Here is a 24504-nt window from a genome sequence, read left to right on the forward strand (position 1 = left end):
AAGGGAAGGAAGAAAAGCGGTTGGGCTACACTTTATATAAGAATCCTACTTGCCATTCTGCCAAGCAATTAAAATGATAGTTTAAAAACATCTGAGTCATTGGAAAATTTGGCAGATCTGGAATGCAAATACTGACACTTAAGGTGAATTGAGCATCTTTGACTTATCATTAATGGCTTATCTTGTAGTTCTGAGTTCCCCAAATAATAGCTTAAATTGACAAAGTTTTGAATGGCTATGTTGTACTTCTTAAGAGCAAGGTGGAATGTTCACTCCATTGACAGTGTTCATTGAGATCTGTTTAATGGGACACTGATTCGTGCTTATGATTTCCCCACATGATAAATTTCATATCTTTTGGGCAATAAAAAGGAAGCATGGAGTGAACGCAAGGCATTTTGCAAAGTGAGAAGTTAATTGGCACCACTCTACCTGCCGTCAGATTGTTGGAGAACTTGGGGTAAAGTTTTTTACCTGACTTCTCAATTGGCTTGGTGTTTGATATAAGATAATTTCATTTTTAAAAAGGGACAAATTTAAGAATAATGAAGTCTCTCGGGTTTTAAAGGATGTGCACCCTTTATAAGCCATTCTGCAGACATGTAAACAAAAATACTGCTGTCTATCCCAGGATTTAATTGTGAATAATTTAAATTGACTAGTTGAAGGCACGCTGTCCCCTTTGAATGATATGCTTCTTTGTATACATATGGATGTAAATTTTTTTCACTAAATATTGGTTATCTTGTGCTAAATAGTACTTCACTTTGGAATTTAATTTGCATTTTTTCACTGAATCTGTCGTTGATTGACATAACAAAAATTGGCAGCCCTGGGCTAAATGCACCAGTTAATTTGCAATCAGTCAAGCTTTTGTTTTTGTGTCTAAGCACCTGCTGTATGTCATCCAGGTCCCTAAAGTCACCCACACTGAATTCTGTCAAGGACGAACCATGAGGTGGGCTTTGGCATGGAGTTTTTATGACGATGTAATTATGCCTGTAAGTATTGCATGCAGTGAGTCATAATCAGTCCTCAATCTTCTATTCCAATTTAAAACACAATGGAAGGTGACAACCAGGGTAAAATATTTCAATGATCAAACTTCATTTATTATGTAGAGTTAAATGTGTACTGTGCAGAAGAGAATACATTATTATTATGCTCTTCTAAGCCCCATCTTTAGCTTGCTGTGGTGTAAACTTTATACTTAAACATTAAAAAGTTAATGCAAAATACTAGAACCTTGTTGCCACTGAATTTTGAGTGTACCAAATGGGTTCTGGTCTAGTTGTGGACTGAGGCTATCCTTTCTCGCTTACTGAATGGGCCCAAGCTTGTTTGTGGATTGAGGTTATTCTTTCTCTTCTGCTGAATGGGACCTGGTCCAGTTGTAGTTAGAGGCTGAATAATGTGACAATATTACATTTATGTAGACTGCAAAGTCTAGGACTAATGGCACATGATGTATTAATTATTCAACATCAAAATTTATATTTATTGAGGATTACAGAAATGTTTAGTAAGATGTCGAAGAATATATAATTTCTTTTCTAGGCATTTTAATGTAATCCCTAAAGGAATTTTGTTTTCATATTTTATTCAAAGTGAATCCTACATTTTGCCATTTTAGTCAGCTAACAAATAGGCTATGCAGGTCCTGCTATGTACAATGATTGCTGGTGTTTACATAGCACCTGTAATTTAGAAAAATATCCCCCTGCGCTTCACTGATCCGTGAGGAATAAGTATTTATTTGCTGCCTAGAGGGGAAAGAAAATAGATTTGAATCCTAGCGTCTTCTAAAACGCTTGGCCAAATATCCAGAATAACTATGGCTTGATAATCTCATCCAATTTTTCAAACACAGTTAAGTTGAACTGCTGGGTCAGAGTGAGCAATTGTACATATACCAGTACACCACTTATCAACAAGAACAATAGTGTCAATATCCACCTTAGCCACTCACTCTGTCCAGCCTTCCTATTTAAAGTTCAAATTAAGGATTATGCATGCTTAGAAATGAAATAAAATAATTTTGTTTCTTCCCAAGAGAAGAGGGATTACAGTGATAAGGCATCATTTCATGAATTGACTTGTTTTACCTTAATATACATCTTCCAGTGCTTCTGTTCAATACATTTGGCTCCTTGAGGTTTAAACTTAACTAAATAGCATTTTAATATAAATCATAACAAGTTCCTTCTCCAGTAAAATAATCAAAAATCCCAAAACATGACAGAGTATAGAAATTTATGACACGTTTTGATAAGTACATTTGGGAAAAAGACTATTTTCATTTGTCATTGAGTTTGTACCTAGAAATTATAAATGTAAGGTCATTGCTAGAATAATTTAAGGAGCAATTAGGAATTTTTTTTTTTTGGTTGGTGATTTAGACCTGAAATGCTTTACCGCAAACCATGGTGGAAGAATAATCCATAATGGTTTTCAAAAGCGCGGTGGATAGATATTTGAAAAAAATTTAGAAAGGTGTAGAAAATAGCGGGGAAATTAGACCAAGGGGCATAGCTCTTTTAGATAGATGGCTCAGGAAGTAAAAACCAAATGATCCCTTTCTGTGATGTTAAGTTCTATGTTTCACCTTTTTGAGAGATTCTTGAGTTCAAATTAAAGCTTTAGTTCCTTGCATCTCACTTTTTGATATGCTAACTCCACCTTATACCACAATGTTCGCTGTAACATACACATTCTGATAAAGATAACATTTGAATACACTTCGTATTACATAACACTTGTAATCTATAACATGCTTAAATTTTTAAACAGCAACAAGGAGAATTGGCTGTTTAAAACCACATTTTTCCAATTGATACTCCCACAATCCAGCTGCTTCTATGGAGGCACTTTTTCTCACTATTGTGAGTTATGATTCTTGCTAGAAATGGATATTCCGATCACCAATAAGTGCAATAAATTACCCAAGTCATAATTGGGCTACTTGCAGAAATACACTACCCTTTTTTCACTCTTAGAATCCCATGGAAAATCTTCCTGTTATTTGAGCTCCGAAGTAGCACTGAAGCATACGGCCATGGAGGTGTTGGAAAGCAATCATTTTAATTCAGTGTTCATTGTTGTATGACTGAGCACACGTTTGCCATGATCATTATTGTACCTGATTTTGCTATAGATTGCATACATGGTTACTACATTGTTCAACAAATATTGTATGGACCATCGCAGAGTATTTTGATGCTGCTATGTGTTTGAAATTTGCCACTATCTATCTCTCCCAATTCTATTTGCCTTTTTCTTGCCCTCCCAGCTATTAGATGATATGAATGGGAGGGATGGGTGGGGGGGATTTACAGTAACCAAAATAACAATTCTTTGGGTGTATTCCCAATTCAATAAACTGTTTTCTCCAAAGACTCAAGGATAACTTTGTTTAATTTTTGTGCTCATTTAAATTTAAAAACAAAGGGTGACCACACAATGATTAAAGATACCTTGTGCTGAGTTTATCATTTTTGAAAGCTCCAATCTCTGTGTCCAATCAATCACTTAACTTCATTATCCTCTGTGAGATTTCCTAGACTATTTGGAAGAGACAAATAGGGATAATGCACAAAAGATTTTTTAATTAGCCTAGGAATATACTGTTTAAGAATCTCTTAACACACTGTTTCTTCCTTCCATTCATAATATTAACTCAATAATAGCATGAGCAAAATTTCTGAAGATTAACAGCACAAAATAGGACGCTTGTATGAGTCACATAGACAGCCTTGATCTCAAAGGCTTTAGTGAAAAGACTGTTCTGGTTTTGTAAGAGTTTTAAAGATTGGTTCATTATCAAGTAATGCAGATGTACACTTAACCTAGAAAATGAATTTCTTGTTTAAAAGAAAAAAAAATTGCATGCAGATTCCATTACTGTTGCCATGACACATGGCATCTGTCCCAGAAAGGAGTTCAGTATCCTAAATGGCCATCTTTGTTTGCAGAAACATTGTTTTGCTGGCGTTTTTAATGTTTTTTTAAATTTACCATTTTTACAATATCTAATGTTACGAGAAGCAAATCATATTGCAGTTTTGTATATAATGTGAGAGAACTGTGATGGACGTGCTGTCTCCTGACTAATTTATTTGTCATAATTTGCAGAACGTTCATTTTACCAAAGAGCAGTTTAATTAAGTTGTACATTTTTTTAAAATTTCCCTTTTCGTTTTTTTGCTCTTCCCTGAAAGCATTAAAACTTTGATAGGTTCTAAAAGTGACGAGGGCCTTCCAGTTACCTGCCCAAGTTCCGGTCCCTACTTTGTGATCCTAGGCCATTTGTCCCAGAAGGTTATTCTCTTCTATGCTAGATAGGATAGGGACCTCACAGCCCTGTACAGTAGTGTCCGTAACAAGGGTGATTGGATACCCTTGCCTGGGGATACTGCCACTATTTAAAATGTCACAATAACCTGAGCTTCATTTGGCCACTTTGAAGCTGATTGGAACCTTTCTGATCTATACGGTATTGTATAATTTAACAACTGAGCCATGGAGTGGAGTTGTCAATTTAATCTTCTTCTTTTGTATTAATACCCCTCCCCCTACCCCAATGTGTGTACATGTTCAAGCACACACATCCCACCCCCTGCCTACAAACAGTACTTTGTTGCCCTTTCAAACCTGGCTGCTACAAAGCAGAAGTGATGCCATACAAATTTTCAACCATAAACCTAACTACTGTACCATGAAGTGATAAATTACAGAGACTTTTTCTGACAATAGGTTTGTTTTGTATTAATGGAGAAATGCAACATGGATTTTAGGTTTACCTTAGGAGAGGTATAATTTTGTTAGCTTTTATCCTGCTTTTTATAGTGTACTCTGTACCCTGATGTAAGATGATGGGAAGTGCTGTTAAATTTCACAAACAGTTTTCTGATTGCACTATTTTTCTTCCTAGAATTTACTGGAATATTAAGGTTTGCAGCAGTATTTGTGCTGCTTGGCAAGTGCTGTTTTTTAGCAGCCTTCAGTTACAGAGAGAAGCCTCCTGTGGTACTTCTGCCTGTTACTGTATTCCCCCCAGGCACAGTGTGGGATTCCCAGGCTTGTTAGTGTTTGTGTTACACAGTCTGGAGCTGCAGTGGCACACCAGCTGATGCATGTTAGCTGCTTTGCAAATTAATGAGGTTTCCTTTTGGTACTCTTTCTTTCTCCTGTACTTCTTGATTTTTAAAGATAAAGATTATACGTGTCATTGCTAGGACCATATCATCATAGATGCTCTTCTAATGGGGTAGTTTGGCCATATAATGTTTGGAAATTAGGGACTCCTCCTGCTGTCTGGGGACATAATTCCTTGTTAGTTTGGACTCTGATTGATATCTAAGCATGACACCAGGTTTAAAGTGAATTTAGATGATTGCTAAAATGACCTTGACATAGCAACATCTACCAGTCATGTCTCCAGTAAAAACCTTAGTTGTAACATCTTATTTCTCTTGGGTCAGGACATGAGATGTATAGCTTTTCTTCAAAGCAGTGTATTAAAGAAAAAATTACTAAAGCCTGAAATGGGTCCTGAAGGTATTTTGATACTCAAAGCAAGCATTTAGCAGCACATAAAGGAGAGAGAGAAAGAGCGACACTAATGATTTTCCAGTATGATTGAGCGCACCCAGTGTGAATTTGGTCCCGTAGTAGAAGACTGAAAAATGAGGGAATTGTTGATATAATTAAAGAAAATTTTTAATGCTTTTTGCGTATTTAACTCATTTAAAATAAGTGTACCATCTGTCCCATTCGCTGGACACTGAATATTGAGCACAGTTACATTTTTATCATTAATAAACACATCAAAACAGGAGAAGCTGACATTTGTCAGTCTGGGTAGCAGCATGTTGTTAATAATGCATTCCCTAGCCTTCCATTAGATGCACTTAACCTGCTACCAGAGTGCTGGTGGTTTCTGATTCGCAGTAACCCAGCAACAGTTCCATGCAGTGCAGTTGATGTGCACAGCGATTAGTAATCTTCTCAGGGGGATTTTTTTTCTCTTTGACACACTCACCTTCTAAAGACCCAGAATCAGGATAGGCTGCCAAGAAAAAAGAAAGAAACAGAGCAAGTTAGGCAGAAAAATTGGCCTAGTTTCCCCCCCTTCACGTGGGCAGTAGCTGAAATCTCCTGACACTGTTTTTAGTCTCTTAAAAGATAAAAGAAGATGCATCAGTGATGAAGGAATGACAGTAGCCTGGTGGCTGATTCATTTTCTGTTTTGGAAAAACTTTGTTTTTCTTCCTGATCTGCCTGGGCCTTATACCAACTGCAAGCAAACAGTCTTCACCCAAAAAGGCTTCAGGTCAGATATTTTTGGCTGTTCAGGTCAATGTAAAAGAAAGGCACTATTCAAAGTATCTTTGAGTCTTGGCCAAGCTTTTCTGTGCGATCTAGAACCACCTAGAACATTTTTGTGCCATTCTGCACCAATTAACCTTGGTGACTTTTGTGAGGCATTGCAGGTGCAGAATGGCACACTCATTCTACGCAATAGTCCTTTTACTCTAAAAGTATTTAATTGAGTGAAGCACTTGGAGATATTTCAAGAATGTAATGTGTTGTATATACATATGCATATATGTCTTTCCATCTTCACTGGGTATTTATGAGTTCCCCTTCGATTGTTTTTTTTTAAAGAAGCATCTGGCCTACCCTCAGGTAACAGCAACAGGCCAAAATCACGATTTCAGTGGCATGGAGATTTGAACTTTCTCAACATACCACCCACATCATTTTCGCAACCATATGTTAAATTTCATATTTTATTATTTTTGAATAATCGAAATTACAAAGCATCATACCAGTACTAATGCTACCATTTTAACCAGAGTTATTTACTCAGTAAAATCATGCAGCACAGCAGGAGGCCATTTAGCTCATTGTTCCTGTGTCACCTCTTTGAAAGACCTATCCAATTATCCCACTCTCCTGCTCTTTCCCCTTAGCCCTAGAATGTGAACAGTTCTAATTTCAGTGAACAAAACAAAAACAGAATTACCTGGAAAAACTCAGCAGGTGTGGCAGCATCGGCGGAGAAGAAATCAGTTAACGTTTCGAGCCTTCATGGCCCTTCGGCAGAACTGCTGAGTTTTTCCAGGTAATTCTGTTTTTGTTTTGGATTTCCAGCATCCGCAGTAGCTTTTAGCTTTTTGTTTTTATCTAATTTCAGTGAGTTGAGAAAAAATCTGGCCCAAGTAGATTTGATCAAAGTTTGGTAAGTAATACATTAAATGAGCAATAGGAGGGCTCCAAAGAAGTGATAGTTTAGGTACAGACTGGACATATTTCCATGAGGGGAAAAAAGGACATCCAAAGTTAGAACTTCCTGGATGACTGAAGATACGGAGATTAAAATGAAACCCAAAAAGGAAGCTTCGATAAATGTCATAATCCAGTAGAAAACCAAACCAGGTACAAAAAGTTCAAGGAAGAACTGAAAAAGGAAGTAGAAGGAGCTAAGGAGTGTATGAGAATAGATTAAAAGGGAACCCTAAAGCCTTTTTATAAATCCATAAAAAGTAAAAAGAAGGAATGGATTGATTAGGCACCAAAAAGGAGATCCTATGGCTGAGGTACTAAATGAATACTTTGCATCTGATTTCATTAAAAAAGATAACTGCCAATTTCACAGTAAAGGAGGAAGTAGAGAAATTGGTAAGGATAAAAATAAGGAGGAGGTACTTGAAAGGTTGGCAGCATTCATAGGGAATGTATGACATAGAGAGGGCAGGTATTGAGGTCCTCTGGTCAGATTTTCAGGAGCCAGGGAGGAAGTTCAAAAGAAAGTAGGACTTTAAAGATAGTAATCTCTGGATTACTCCCAGTGCCATGCAGTAGGGGGAGTAAAAATAGGAAGATAGTGAGGATCAATGTATGGCTTAAGGTGTGGTGTAGGAGGGCAGGCTTCAGATTCTTGGGGCGTTGGGATCAATTTGGGGACAGAAGGCATCTCAACAAGATTTGGCTCAGTGTCCTCGCAGGGAGGTTCTCTAGTGTGGATGGAGTGGGTTTAAACTAAATTAGCCAGGGTTAGGACACTAAAATTTAGAAGTTGAAAAGAAAAACCATAGAACTATAGAAAGGTTATGGTGCAGAAAGAGGCCACTCAGTCCAACATGTCTGTGCCAGCCCTAAAGAGAAAAAAGAAACTAGCCGCTCATTTTAATCCCACTTCCTAGCACCTTGTCTGTAGCCTTGCAGGTTACAGAACTTCAGATGCAGATCCAGGCACCTTTTAAATGAGTTGAGCATTTCAACGTCAATCGCCAACTTAGGCAGTGAATTTCAGACACCCACCACCCTCTGGGTGATAAAGTTTTTCCTCATGTCCCTTCTAATTCTTCTACCAATCACCTTAAATCCATGCCCCCTGGTAATTGACTCCTCAACTAGGAGAAACAAATCTTTCCTGTCTACCCTATCTAGGCCCTTTATAATTTTGTACACCTCAATTAGGTCACCCCTTAGCCTCCTCTGTTTTAAGGAAAAAGCCTAGCCTATCCAATCTCCCTTCTTGGCTGCAATTTTCAAGCCCTGGCATCATTCTTGTAAATCTCCTCTGCATTTTCTGCAGAACAATTATGTCCTTCCTGTAATGTGGTGACCAGACCTGTATACAAAATTCCAGCTGTGGCCTAACCAGCATTTCATACTGTTCCATCATTACATCTCTGCTTTTATATTCAATACCTTGTCCAGTAAAGGAAAGCATTCCATATGCCTTCTTGATCAACTTGTTCATCTGTCCTGCCACCTTCAAGGACCTGTGGACATGCACTCCAAGTAAGGTACATAAAGTGAGAGTGTTGGACAGTACAAGAGAAGGGAGTAGTACCATATTAGATAGGAGCGGACTAAGAAGGACTATAAGGAACACAAAAACAGATTCACAATACAGGTATCTAAACGCATAAAGTGTGGTCAATAAGGTTGGTGAGCTACAAGTACAAATATCTGTGAGAATATGATGTAGTGGTAATAACAGAAATGTGGCTTAAAATGGCAAAAGCTGGGTGTTAATATTCAAGGATATAAAGTGTTCAGAAAAGATAGGAAAGAAAGAAAGGAAGGCCGGGTGGCAGTAATGATTGTCAGCTTCCTTCTTAGTAAATACTGATGTAAAGTACTCAATGTATTCTAGCCTTGCCCTGTATCTCTAAGCATATATCACCCTCTTTATCCCTAATAGGACTCACTCCACATCTTACTACCCACTTACTATTTAAATGCCAGTAGAAGATTTTTGGGATCCCTTTTATGTTGACTCCCATTCTATTCTCATATTCTCCCTCTGTCAGTCTTACTTTCCTCTTCACCTCCCCTCTCAATTAGACATTATAGTGTTGGAAAGAGAGAATGTCCTTGAAGGTGCATGGACAGAATGCATCTGGTTAGAGCTGAGAAGCCATTCATTGTACAACGCAGTATGTGAATGCTTTGGTTATTTTACACCTACACATTGTCACAAGTGGTGCTCCTTTGCATCTTTTAAGTCCGTCATTTTCTGTAAGCTTTTTATGTTGGTGTCTGAAAATATTGCTGATTGTGTCACATCTTAAGAATGCATATAAAGCAGCAAATGTGGTGAATGTTCCCTTGTGTATTGTCATATAGGAATGAGCAGCTAACTATACCAAGGATGTTTTTCAGCTACTGAGATGCTCCAGAATTCTTATGTATTCTGTGATGTATTAACTGGCCCCAGTTTGTAATAAACAAATAATACTCAATGCAACATCTATTGCTTATACCTTATTCACTAATGGGGATCCTGTATTTTTGAAAAGGGAATTTTGACATGTTCATAACTGTTGTATCTTTATTCTAATGCCTCCCAAACACAGCCTCAGAATATTGCACAGAAAATAGTGAAAGGACCTCACTAGTAGGATGTTGATATTCCATTTTTAATCTCTTATAAATTTATATTGCATCAGGAAGCAGTTCTCTACTCTTCTCAGGTCCCAGGTGCTGTAGAAACTCAATGCATTTTTTATTGAATAAAGTCCATAGCACCTGAATGGCGTTGTAAACAAATGGAGTACTTTTGAAAGGATATGGAATCTATTCAATATATCCTGAAAATTCAAACAAAGACCGAGAGCAAATCCAATTAAACAGCTACTTGAACAGAATTGGTGCCAATTCCATCTGTTGACTATTGGAAGAAAGACCTGTAGTAAACCATGCCTGATGACAATAATGTCAATCTCAGTTTTAAAATTACCACTTGATTTAACATCAATTAGCATTTGTGGAGGAAAATTTCAATTTTATGCCAGCCTTTGTGTGAATGTGTTTTCTAATTTGACTTCTGAACGATCTGGCTCTAATGTTTTGACCAAGTTCCTAGTCCTAAACTCCCCAACTAGCGGAAATTATTTCTCTCTATCTGTCCTATCTGTTCCTCTTAATTCAATCAAATCACCACATAACCTTCTAAATTCCAAAGGATACAACCCTAGTTTGTACGTTCTTTCCATCTAATTTAACCCTTAGAATCAGGTATCATTCTAGTAAATCTACACTGCGCTCCTTCGAAGGTGTGATGCCCAGAACCACTCTCGGTACTCCAGGTGTTTTCTGGCCAAGGTTTTGTATAGTTGAACCATGACTTCTATCCTCTTGTATTCTCCTCTTCTAGGTATAAAATCCAGTATTCAGTTAGCCATGTTGATTATCTTCTGTACCTGTTAATGGCATTTTAATGATCTGTATACATGGACCCACAAGTCTGTTTGGACCTTCATTGTTTCTCACTTTTCACCATTTAGGAAGTACCTTGTTTTATCCTTTTTAGGCCCAAAGTGGATGACCTCACATTTGCCTACATAGAAATCAATTTGCCACAGTTTTGCCTATTCTATCAGTATCTCTATGCTAATTGACAACTGTTCCCATTGTGCATGCCATTGTACATTTCCCAGTAGCTTGGGAAGATCCTCCTGAAACTAGAAGTAGCCTGGTAACTGCAAAGAACTTCACTGGTTTGTGCAGTTGAGATGAGCCACTCAGTCCTCCACAGCCAGAAAACCCTTCTTCCTCTGTTTGCATCATTCATGGGAAATGCCTTTTCTGGTGATAGGCGTGGTCTCTGAAGGGGGTGATAAGCGTGGTCTCCAAAGTGGGTGATAGGCCTAGTCTTTGAAGGGGGTGATAGGTCTAGTCTCTGAAGGGGGTAATAGGCCTGGTCTCTGAAGGGGGTGATAGGCCTAGTCTCTGAAGGCAGTAGCAACACTTAGTTTCCTGAGCTGCCACTGATGTCACAACAACCATCAGCAGTCTCAAAATAATTAAGTTCTAAAACCAACCATAGCAAAGATTTGCTGAAAGTGAATAGTTAAAGAAATGTATGGAAAAAAACAATCAATCTAACTTAAAACTTAGTGACAGCAATATCTGGGCAGCAGTATCATCTTGTGCTTTTTTCCCTCACTAGAAAGTTAAGATGTCACAAAGAAGAATAATGTCTCAGTTTCAGCTTTAAACATTAGAGGATTTTTACAGAAAAAAAATTCACAAGAGGATAGTATTACTTCTATTGTATTAATTCATATTCACATTCTTCACCTTCAATTTAAAAGGAAAGTTACATTTATTTCTTGTGAATGTTGTACTGAGAGTTCAATTTCACTAATCAATTTGTACACACAGCTAGGATGTCTTTAAGAAATGGTGGATGGCAGGATTCCGGATGCGCTGTTGAATGTCCACTTTTAAGACTGACTTGAATTGTTTTGTCATTGCTGACTTGGTCCTGTTGCTGTATTTCCATTGATTGTTAACTTTACTTACAATGCTATCATAGATTAGTTTTCACAATTAACTTTTAAAATGCTATCTGTATTTTGAATAAAAGGCACAATTATTACCTATTGCTGCTTCTGATTGAATAGATCTTTTGTTTTGTCCTTCTCAAATATCAAGAATAAAAACATGAGAATGAGGCCCTCTGGTGGTCAGCCTTAATTTAGAGCATTTTCTGTGAAGAACAAGTGTTGTTGGAATTAGCGGCATCATTTTACACAGAAAAGAAAAATTCAGCCAGCTGCTAGTGGTTGTAGCAATTTTCAGACAGTGGAACCTACAGCACTTAAAAGAGAAATCAATAAAGTGCCAAAATCTGCCGGCCTCAATGACAATCTATTTGTTTTTTTTCTGATAGTCATTAGTCTGGTAGCCACCAAAGGAAGAGCTAGTGGGAGATAACCCTGAAAGAATTTTTAGGCAGAGATGATCATATTAAATATTATACCTGGTTAACGATAACACTCACACAGATTGCTGAAGAATATAAACCAGTTTCATTCTTGACCTGGGGAGAAGGCGGGAGAATGGGGTTGAGAAACTTATCAGCCATGATTGAATGGCGGAGCAGACTCGATGGGCCGATTGGCCTAATTTCTGCTCCTATGTCTTATGATCTTATGACCTATCAGTAAGGCCTAGTAAACAACCTCGCAGAAACACTGATGAATGAAAAGGGGGGGATCAACAAGAACGGGGACAAAAAAGAAAGTGGTAAACAAAGACCTAATGACAATCAATTAAAAGAGTAACAGAAATCAGGAAAACTACAGCAATTACAGTCTTTCAGTATCCTAAGTTGTGAATCTGGCTACTAAATATTTGGACATCATTAGCTGCAGTCACAAGCAATGCATTTTGGGCAAGTCCCTGGCACGTGCTGTTGTGAGTCATCTGCTTTACCTCGAGCCTCATGCTATAAAAGATGCAACCTGATGTCTTGTGGGACCAGGAATTTCCATGGGGCAGAACACGGGTATTATCGTTGTTAGCAAAGAGTACTCGGGAAAAGAAAACTTTAATGCTGCTAAAGGAAGAATATCTAAGCTAATCATTCACAATATCCTTTCTGATTTGATGCACTCTAACTAATTAATAAGTTAGAGGCAAATCATATACAATGCCTAAGTGTTCAATAGTTGAATTATAAAGAGATTTATTCTATATAGTCTCAACACTTGTTTGCAAATCACAAATTTAATTAATTAGATGTGTCATTAAGGTTATGCAGTCTGTACTAACAAACTGCATCCTGTCATGGTATAGTGCGGCCCCTACCGCCACCACCCCCATCCTCACCCAACTCCCAACACTGCAAGTTCCTTATCTGGAAGACTTGACCAGAAGAAGGTAAATAATTCTATTTATGTAAGTGCCATTACGTCTCCCAGAAACATCTCAAATCCCTTTCATTAATTGCTTTGAAGTTAGACATTACATATGCAAACCAGATTTAAAAGGGTTATTTATCCCCTTTCTCAGTTCCCAACAGAGAGGGCTATCAAATCTTTGCTAGTGCTGCTCTTGAGGGAATAGCAGGAGACAATGTCAGTATGATTATCTCCTCCTTGTGCAACATTTTTGTGTTCTTCCCCCTTTGTTTACTTCCCACTGATAGATTGGCCAAGTTGAAGAACTAATGATGCGAGGTGAACTTGTACTAGCGTACATTCTGGTCCAGTGCAGTGATGCAAAACTGCAGTATTACACAGTCCATACCAAAATATAATTTGAAAGATTAGAAATAAATTATAGTTGCCAGGCTGTTCTGAATCAGCTGTTTTCAATCAGAACAGTTGAGCTGATGCTGTTAGCCATTGCAGTTGGCTTCAGTACCTAGTCCAGAAGGAAAAATCATCAAGGGTTCCTATTCTTAGTTGCTGTTCTACAATCGGGTTTATAAAGGTAGATCTATAGATGTTGAGTGAGGACTGCATCCGATCTGGCTGTGGCACTCTCTGCCATTAAATAGACTGACCCTTTATTCCCTGGAATTTCGAAGAATGAGAGGTGATCTTGTTCAAACATACAGAATTCTTACAGGGCTTGACAGGATAGATGCAGGAAGGATGTTTCCCCTGGCTGGGGCATCTAGAGCCAGAGGACACCATCTCCGAATCAGGGGCAAGCCATTTAGAACTGAGATGAGGAGGAATTTCTTCAGAGTGTGGTGAATTTTTCAAATTCTCTGCCCCAGAGGGCTGTGGAGGCTCTGTCGTTGACTAAGTTCAATACTGAAATAGATAGATTTCTACATGTTAAAAACATTTGAGGGATTTGGGGATAGTGCAGGAAAATGATTTTGAAGCAGATCAGCCATGGTCTCATTGAATGGCAGAGTGGGTCGAAGGGCTAAATGATCTACTCCTCCTCCTGTTTCTTATGTTTTTATTGATTAACAGTTGACACTGTCTAGGATCACCTTTAAAAAAAAGTAACACCTTGAGGGGAGGCTATCAATACCCCAGTAAGCGGCAAGATGAGAGAGAATCTATTTGAGGAAAAGGGTTTTCGTAGTTAATTTTCATTGCCACAACCCTCAGTTAAATATGGATTTCTGTTCTGTAATCAGAATCGTTTTCAACAAGTTAGAAGTTAAACCACAACTTAAGCAAACTTTAAAGTGACTCATTTTGCTTTTTCAAAAACATTCACATCGAGAATACTTGTATGCTCTACATGTACATCTGTAAACACTAGAACGAGTTATTCAATTGATTTGTACCAAGCATGACCAGCAATTTTCCTGTCATCAGACGTTGTATTTGCTGTGAAGATGTGTACAGGAAACTCGCATCAAACCAAACATCCTTTGAAGAGTAATTTTCTTGTCCTAATCTTATTGCAATATTCCTATGTATTTTTATCAAATTATATAATTAATTTTGTGTTATCTGATTAGTTTTGCGTGATCTGATTTTTGGTTCCTTTGGAAAATGACTACAGAAAACCACGAAAGTAATGTGGCATTTTCTTTTTGACAGTTAACTTTCTTTGGATAAGTGGACTTTTGGAGGTTGGTGTTAGGATTTGCCCCTACTACTCCACCACCCTCCATGCTTGGAATTTATCCAGAAAGTTATTGAGCCTTCAGGATCATAGCAAAGCCAGCTTGACACCCAATCTGCCTTGTGTTACCTGATATCAAGAGGTAGGGAAGGAGTGCAAATAGATTAGCACCCCCAGTGTTAGGGAAAAGAATACCAACTAAGATAACTCTCCTTGGTCGCTATCGTAACAGTCAAATACCATGCAACCCCCAGGTTTATGGATAAATAATGGCCACTTAATTGAGCCAATGATGGACCCATGCCCCTTTGGCATGAGAGGACAGAGGATTTGCAGAAGAAAATGGGCATAATTAAAATTGTATGTAGATACATGCATGTAATGTACTGACTCAGAGGGAAAATTCAACCAAGGTCCTATTCCTGATCACTATTCAGAGCAGGATTTGAGATATTACTGATATTCCAAGCAGTATTTCCACATTTGCTGTTGTGCTCAGATTACCTAAACTTAATTAATTTAATACCAGTTGGGTCAGTAATGTCTTTCTAACTTTATTTGATCAACGTGGATAGCAACATTGCGGTACATTTGTTTTTAAATGCGTATCTGCTGTGCCCTGGCCAATACTTATTCCTCAACCAACATATTACCTGGTCAATATCTTATTGCTGCTTGTGGGAGCTTGCTGTGTGCAAATTAGCTGCCACATTTGCTACACTACAAAAAGAACTTCCATTGGCTGTAAAGCACTTCGGGACATTCAGAGGTATGAAAGGTGTTTATAAATACAAGTCTTTTTTTCAGTATATGGACTTCTTTTCAAGTTACTTGGGAAATTTGGTAACTGAGTTCAATTTGTATCGGGGCCAGATTTTACTGTCAAAAGAACAGGGAGGCATCGGTTGTCGTTATTTAAGCATAAATGGAACAGTAACTTCCGGCAAGCAACAGATATATAGTTAAACATGAATATCCAAAAATCGCTGTCTGGGTTGCATGCCAAACGGTATCTCACTTTCTTCCTTGCCATTGAAATGCATTAAATAGCATGAAGTTTAGGGGACACTCTATTGTTGTGGTAATGTCACTGGACTAGTAATCGAGAGGCCGAGGCTAATGCTCTGGGGCATCGGTTCAAATCCCACCACGGCAGTTGGTGGAATTTAAATTCAAATATTAAATCTGGAATTGGAAGCTAGTCTTAGTAATTGTGACCATGAAACTATCATCAATTATGTAAAAAGCCACTTGGTTCACTAAGGTCCTGTAGGGAAGGAAATCTGCCGTCCTTAACTGGTCTGGTCTACATGTGACTCCAGGCCCACAGCAATGTGGTTGACTCTTAACTGCCCTCTAAAATGGCCTAGTAAGCCACTCAGCTCGAGGGCAATTAGGGATAGGCCACAAATGCTGACCTTGCCAGCAATGCCCACATTCCATAAAAGAATAAAGAAGAAAAAGTTGCTGCAGTTGCATGGTAGTTTGTCATAAAGTTGGGTCCTGTCATTTCAAGTGTAAGTGCCTTGTTTAACAATGTGATATGTTAATCACTGCCAAAGATTAACTGTTATGTGTGGAATCACATTCCTTCTGGTATTAATGGTTTAAGGTGTTAAAAATGTTAACGTGCTGTTGTGACACAGCTGATGGTAAATGCTGAGCTGTTCAAATCCCAGAGGGAAACTTCGAACAGCTGTCACAACTCATTTTCAATTTGTATAAATTTCGAGATACATGCCTTGAATTCAGTGATAATAAGACCACCAAGTCTTATAGATTTTTATAAAACTAGATTAAACATTTATTAATGAGAAATGATTTTAAATACGTACATAGATCTACACATCACTACTATGATAACTTCTAAATCCCCTAATCAATCTCCCTAATCAATCTAACTCCCAGTTATACTTTCATTAAGGCGACAGTAAGACACAGATTTTAAAAGACCCAGTCAAAGCAACATGAAACCCTGAAAAAGTGGCTTTCCATGTGAGTTTTCTTAACTTCAGTCCTTTGAAGACAGCAGCTTGAGGCATTGATGCTGAATGCTTTTTCACTCTCGTAATATCTTAAAAATGCTTTCCCCTATGCATAGCCCTTGCTCCTTTATACATACCTTCCTCTTTGAATGCAAATACCCATTGTTTCACTATGTCTTTGGACTTTATCTCGCTGATAATAAAACACTCTCATAGCACTAAGTTTACCAGTAATCTTTGGGAAAAATAAACACACTGTTTCTAAACTTCACCTGGCTAGTTGACATATTTCACCCCTCCTTTGAAATCAATCTAGTCTGGTTTATTTCAAAATGCAAATGTTTCCCTGACACCTATGTTTCTAAACTTCCCCATATTTATCTAATTAACATTCAAACCTTCCCTCTCTTCTTAGGTCAAAGCACCCGGATTAGCTGCCTCTAATTCAATTAAATCTTTCACACACAGACACATATTGACACATACACACATCCTACTATTACTCTGTTTTACAATAAATTCCAATAACATTATGAGAGTTATTATATCTTCTTGACAGTGCAAGAGCAAATCTGACTTGCCAAATTCCATTAAATGACCTGCTACACCAAATTCTGACCTGTATAGTTTTCGTTTAATGAGTCAAGTGTTCTGTTTTGGGAAATATTCTGTGCCACCAGATTTCCTTCCTTTCTACTTGATTGTTAGAACTGCGGAATTTTTTTTGCCAATATTCGGAGGTAACTTTGTACTGTAAAAGATTCGTAAGGAGGAGTTGCACTGTCTTTCATAACCAAGCATTCTTTTTTTATCTCAGTCTCCTCCTTCCAAGAAAAGAAAGCTAGAGAAACCCCGGAAACCCATCACCTTCACAGTTTTGGAATCTACAATCAAGGAACTAAAGAACAAAGTTGTAAGTTCAGACCCTGTGCCTACAGAAGACATTGAGGTAGTAACCACAGGAATAGAGAAAATTCTTGCTGAGCTGAAGGTAAATCTCAAATCTCTCTTGACTTATGAACATGAAATACTTGTGTGTTGCCACAGATAGGTTAGGTGTGGGATTCACAGTGTTGTGCTTTCGAGTTGCAAGGAGGTGCTAAGCAGGAACCTTAGTTTTTCTAACCAGGAAAGAGGTAAACTTATAGGAAAAGCCACTGTTGATATTGCAACACTGAGACTTAGAAACAAGCTATCTCTTGCCCTTCCCACTGAGGAATATTATGTAGGGATTTGACTTTTAGGGAAAACGCTATAACAAAGGGAAGAAACATTGTTTTAAAATGGATTAAGAGCTAGCTGCACATTAAACAAACCACAGAATTACTACCTACTACCTATCTTTTGTAGCACACAAGAGTCTACAATATACAGATGTCTGTTTTCAGATGTCATGAATGAAAAAGCTACACTGACAATAAAAGAAATGGCAAAGTATGGTGCTACATGTTATGACAAGCCTTCAGTTTTGTACTACGGTGATTGTTGATGGGCTGTTAAACATAGAGAGATATCACAGGATCATGAACTCTGGCTAACTGCTTTCCCTCACTATTTTCCCAGAGCCTAGGAGATCCTGAGGTCTGTAATGGTCCCACACCTATCTCAGTTAAGATCAGATCACTCAGCGCGCGCGCACACTCACATACACACACACACACACACACACACCCCCACCCCAAGATGTTTTAGATTTATAGCCATACAATACAGAGGGAGGCCATTTGGCCCACCAAGTCCATGCCATCTCTCTAGAGCAACCCAGTCAGTACCATTCCACTGTTCTATCCCCGTAGTTCTTTCTAAGTTTATTTTCCTTAAGTGCCTATCCAATTTCCTTTTGAAAACATTGCTAGTCTCTGCTTCCAACTCGAGGACAGCTAGTTTATAGAAGGAAAGTATGATTTCTGTAAAAATGCTCCCAACTTTCATTACATAAAAACAGGAGTTACCCGTGGTGCTTGTTGCCTTAAGGCTAGCCTTACTGAGTAAGGGTCATGTGGTCAGAACAGCCAGTCAACACCAAGCATGGGGAATCTCATAAGGGGATGGAGCTTTCCTAACCTGGGGGAGTGCATTGTAGCCTTGCTAGAAGCAGGCAGCTAATCCAACAGCTCTGTAAATAAAGTTTGTTTTTCAACTAAAGAAGCCACTCGGTAGGACATCTCTACATCTGGCAATGAGGATAAATGATCCTGGCGCTACCCCTTGCCGTACAACTGAGTGTATCTCGTTTTAAAAAAGAAAATAAAAAAATATATACTCACCAGGATGCCTCTCTTTGGGAGGATTGACCCATTTGACTCCTCCACAGAGGACTGGAGTCAATGCATTGAGCGCCTTGGGTTTTATTTCCAGGTCAACAAAATAGGTGTGGAGGCAAAGCGCAAAGCAATTCTTAAGCGTCAGTAGGAGTCAAACCTACAACCTTATTCACAGTCTCTCAGCCCCAAGCACGCCCAACTCCAAATCGTTCAGCGAGCTCATGGATTTAGTGAAGGGCCATTTTCAGCCCAAACCATCGGCCATTATGCAAAAATTCAAATTTAATACGAGGGTGATGCGTATCGTTCACAACTCATGTTGCTAAGTTGAAGCAATTGTCAGAGCATTGTGATTTCGGAGCGACCTTAAATGACATGCTATGGGATCAGTTAGTTTGTGGTGTGCACAGCAACGCCATTCAGTGTCGATTGCTTGTAAAAGTCGATATGACAAGCAATGGAGATAGTGCAGGCCGTGGAAGGCACTGAAAAAGATTTGCAAGAGCTAAAGAGCTTGCAGAATGGCACCATTTACCAGTTAGGGCGGGAACCTGTAGCCAGGCATGGCGCCAAATCCGCTGAAGCAGCCACGAAGCGGGAATCATTCCCAATCACCCAGAAATCAAAAAAATATACAGCAGGCAATCAGACAGCGACCCTGAAGTTGAAATGTTACCGATGTGTGGATAACCACGCTCCTGAAACATGTAGTTTTAAGGAGGCCGAGTGCTATTACTGTCGCGAAAGGGAACATTTGATAAAGCAGTGCAGAGCTAAGTCCAGACTGCCAAGTAACCAGCCAGCAAAGATGTTAGAAGTACATAATGTGAAATAGCGGTACTATATCCCTTATAAGAGAAAAAGTGGATGCTGGGATAAACAGGTTGGAGGTACTAGATATCATACAGTCGGTTCACTGGTTAGAATGGGCAGCATGTATCTCCCCATACTGAAACCAGATAACACCATCCGCATTTGCAGTGATTATAAGCTAACAGTTAATCAGGCCGCCAAGTTGGATAAATATCCAATTCCAAGAATTGAAGACTTGTACTTAATGCTGGCAGGAGGTCAATCCTACACTAAGTTGGATATGAGCCACGCTTACCAGCAACTCGAGTTAGATAACACATCCCAGGGATATGTCACAATAAACACACAAAGGCTATTCCAGTATATGTGCCTCCCTTTTGACCTGTCTTCGTCATGTGCAATATTTTGAAGGACGATGGAGAGCCTACTACAGGGTCTACCACTGGTTGTAGTATACCTTGATGATGCCCTCATAACTGGATCAGCAGAGGCCGAGCATTTAGCACATTTAGAGGAGGTATTAAAAAGATTTCTGGAAGCAGGAATTTGTCTAAAAAAGGAGAAATGCACTTTCCAAGCCACTGAGGTTACCTATCTGGGACAGCATGTAGACGCACGAGGATTATACCCAGGGGAAGAAAAGGTTAAGGTGATAAAGGAGGCACCTTCCCCCACAAATATCACTGAATTCAAATCATTTTTAGGGATGGTAAACTACTACGGGCAATTTTTACCCAACTTATCGACTGTACTGGCCCCTTTGCACATACTGCTGAAGAAACACCATCGTTGGTCCTGGAAGGCTCCACAACAGGAAGCCTTCAACAGAGTAAAACAACTGCTGCACTCCTCAACCTTGTTCATGTACTTCGACTCATCTAAAGAATTGATATAGACCTACGACGCCTCACCATATGGCATTGGTGCACTGTTGTCCCATGAAATGGACGATGGCTCTGAGAGGCCAGTAGGTTACGTATCAAGAACCTTCTCGGTGACCAAAAAGATTATTCACAGATCGAGAAGGAAGGACTAACGATAGTCTTCAGAGTTAGAAAATTCACCAGTACCTACAAGGCAGGCACTTTACTGTTGTCTCTGATCATAAACTGCTTTTGGGCCTTTTCAAAGAAGACAAGGCTATCCTGCCGGTAGCCTTGGCAAGAATTCAGTGATGGGCATCAATTCTGTCCGCCAGTGAATACACCTTCAAGCACCAACTTGGGATACACATAGCGAACACGGACGCTCTTAGGCTCCTACCATTGCAAGAAAGCATTGTGTGTACTCCTGTACCCCAAGAAATCATCCTTGCATTGAATTTCTTAGACACATCGCCCATCTGCGCGAAGCAGATCAGGAACTGAACCAGTCAAGATCCACTTCTGTCCAAAGTGAGAGACCAGATACTTAGAGGATTTAACCATCCTCAGTCTCCGAGGAAATGAAACCATTTTTTACCCACAAACATGAATTGAGTTGTCAGGATGGCGTCGTAATCTGAAGAGCAAGAATAGTCGTTCCTGTACCAGGCTGAGATCTGCACGTAACTGAATTACACAGCGCTCACCCTGGTATTTCTAAGGTGAAAATACTCGCCAGTAGTTACACGTGATGGTCTGGTCTAGATGCAGATATCGAGAAGCTAGTTGACCACTATCAACAGTGCCAACTGAACTGAAGCAAAAGTTGCCAGCCGCAGCCCCCCACACCCTTGGGAATGGCTTGGCCGGCCATGGCTGCAGATCCATATAGACTACGTGGATCCACTCCTAGGCACAATGTTTTTGCTTATAATCGACGTATACTCAAAATGGATGGAGATTTTTGAGGTGAAATCACATGCTACCATTGAAAGGTTACGCCAGTGCTTTTCAACTCACGGATTGCCCGAAGTTATTGTATTAGACAATGGAGCCATATTTACAAGTGCTGAGTTTCAGAACTTCACCAATCTAAATGGCATTAAACACATCCGAACTGCACCTTACCACCCATCATCAAAAGGACTAGCCGAGAAGGCTGTCCAAACTTTCAAATCAGGACTAAAAAATTGTCGGGAGGAACCTGAAACAGAGAACCCCGTCGATGATTTGAATTGTAATTGCTTGGCCTATGTATATAAGTGTATAATCTGAATTCGTGAAAAAGCGCAAGCGATTATTTCTAAGATTTTTGATATTGTTTTCCAATCACCTGTATAAAGTAATTTGAGTAAGGAATGTAAAACAAGGAATTAAAGGGGGAGGGATGTGGTGATTGTTGCTTTAAGGCCAGCCTTACTGAGTAAGAGTTATGTGGTCAGAACAACCAATCAACACTGAGCACGGGGAATCTCATAAGGGGATGGAGTTTTCCTAGCCTGGGGAGTGTATTGTAGCCTTGCTAGAAGCAGACAACCAATCCAGCAACTCTGTAAATATAGTTTGTTGTTCAACTAAAGAAGCCGCTCAGTAGTACATCTCTACATTACCTATCTTAAAAATTTTTAATTTGCATCCATCACAAACTCGCTATTTGGATCATCTTCCCTATACAGCCACTATAGGTGACCAGTTAGGGAGAAGGACTACATGTCCCCTGATGCTCTATTTGATTCCATGGGTGATGCAGTGCTGTAGTATATTGTAGCCTACCTGGATTTACACCATCCCATGCCTCACCATGCCGTTTATTTATCCAATGAACTTTTAGTGGAATAATAATTCACAATCTCTGGCAGGTTGGAGTTGACCTGTAAACTACAGCATCAGCAGGTCAAGCGTGCAACTATTAAGTAATGTTTTACAAAACATCACTTGTCACAAGTCATTCAGTTGGCTGTTAGAAACCGAAGACAGGAGCGCTTGGGAAGGATTTTCAGCCGAAATTATTTAGCAGGAGTCAACAGATTTCTGATACACATTATCATAATAAAGGAAAAAACACCAAATCCGGAAATATTGACTTTAAAAGTAAGACCTGAGTTTTTTTTTAAAAATTCACACAAGGCACTGGCTGGAATGCTGCTGGGTGACTTCCTAAGAGGTAGTGGAACTCCATCCTTTTGCCAGACAAGGTATTTCTAAAGACACCCAGAAATTAATTGCTCCCTCCAGTAGAGACGATGAAAGATGTATATCTTCTCATCAAGAATTCTTGTGAGCAGTGCCCAGACAGATTTGTGCATTTGCTTCCAACTTCAAATATACAAAGGAAGGGGCTAAAAGTGAGCTGAAAAGCTGCCCCGGTGTCTGTCTGTTGGTGGGTGTCCTGAGAGAGAGCAAGTACTGGAAGTTTGGTTCAGAAGTAACAGCCACACACAGTACCCCAGCAAATCGCCATTTTTCAGGTATCCCGATCTCTCTACCGAATTCAACACTACTGGAACCTCGAAACCAACTACTCATCTACCGGAGTCAACTCTACTGGAACCATGAATCGCAACGGCTGCCCCATTCAATCACCTACTCCCCACGAGTCTAGGACTGTTCTGTATTCCTTTTCTTTATATACAGATATGTGTTCACTTACTTCAAACAAAATTCTTATTTTTAATCTGGATGACTGTATATGCATTTGTTTTATCCTTTCTTGCCTTTAGTAGTTAATAAACTTATTCTTACCTTTAACTCAAGAAAGTCTGATCAAATTGGCTCCTTCAAAACCAGAGTGATTGTGTCCGGGAACAAGGTATCTGCGAAAGGGATCCTTTTTAGATTAAATCTTGTTGCGACTAACAGAGTGGGGTGCTGAATAAAGACAGGGAGCCAGTTCATCCCTCCTCACCTGGGCCATAACAATTTTGGGGTGTCCCAGCCAGGCAGTGACAAATCGAGGGGTCTTGCCTGGATCAGCAACTTTGGGGAACCTCACCTGGATCATAACAACATTGCTTAGCAACTGAGGTAGATCGTAGGTGAGTGCTCATCAGCTTGTAAAACTTAACTATCAGAAGAGGATTGTTTTTGCTTGTTTAATCATAAACTTGCCCAGCTATTTTATGAAGTAGCCAGAAGTCAATTAGTCTTAGATTATTCTAATCTAATTATTTTTAGATTTCTTTCAGTGGTGGAGCTCCTGCAACTATTGACCCAATTCTGCAGAACCCTCTTTCTAAGTTCCAGTTTTGTGTTTTTTTTTAACGGTGTTTTAGGGATCTAATTTCAAACTTCATCCATTTTTCTGTGAAAGTGAAAATCTGGTGGTCTTTGTTATAAAATAGTTGGAACACTGTTTAATAAAAGCCTTGCCAAAACATTACTGTATCCCTTGTTCAGGTATAGTAAGCCTATGTAGAGACCCCAAGTGGCTGTATGTGCATAATACGCTCATTTTCAGATTCAGGACCAACAGATCCCAATTTATTTATCATATAGCAGCTGTCTCAGGCAATTGATTCATGCTGAGGTTAATTACAGATTAATTGCTAAGATTGAGGGAAGTTTGCAGATCAACCTAGAGCTGGAAATTTCCAAGCACCTGGCAATCTGCAAATTTACCTCCTTAACAGCAATAGTCTCAGGGCCTAAATAGGCCACTTCCCCAATGAGTACCAGAGCAGTGATCTTAAAAGGACCGGCCAGATTAGCAGGTAAACACCTCAGCATCACTCCAGT

The 24504-nt window shown here is 39.2% G+C and overlaps 1 protein-coding gene across 7 annotated transcripts in view; it reads left to right on the forward strand.

Moving 5' to 3' along the window:
• Nucleotides 1-24504, forward strand: part of mettl16 (methyltransferase 16, N6-methyladenosine) — a 107579-nt gene that overhangs the window by 78991 nt on the left and 4084 nt on the right. For all 7 annotated transcript variants that reach the window (XM_078548096.1, XM_078548095.1, XM_078548098.1 and 4 more), the window contains exons 8-9: nucleotides 912-1001; nucleotides 17647-17820. In XM_078548096.1, coding sequence (XP_078404222.1) covers nucleotides 912-1001; nucleotides 17647-17820 — 264 coding nt within the window. The remainder of the gene's footprint in view (nucleotides 1-911; nucleotides 1002-17646; nucleotides 17821-24504) is intronic.

Source organism: Cetorhinus maximus, chromosome 9 (assembly GCF_964194155.1).
Source record: "Cetorhinus maximus chromosome 9, sCetMax3.hap1.1, whole genome shotgun sequence".
NCBI lineage: Eukaryota > Metazoa > Chordata > Chondrichthyes > Lamniformes > Cetorhinidae > Cetorhinus > Cetorhinus maximus.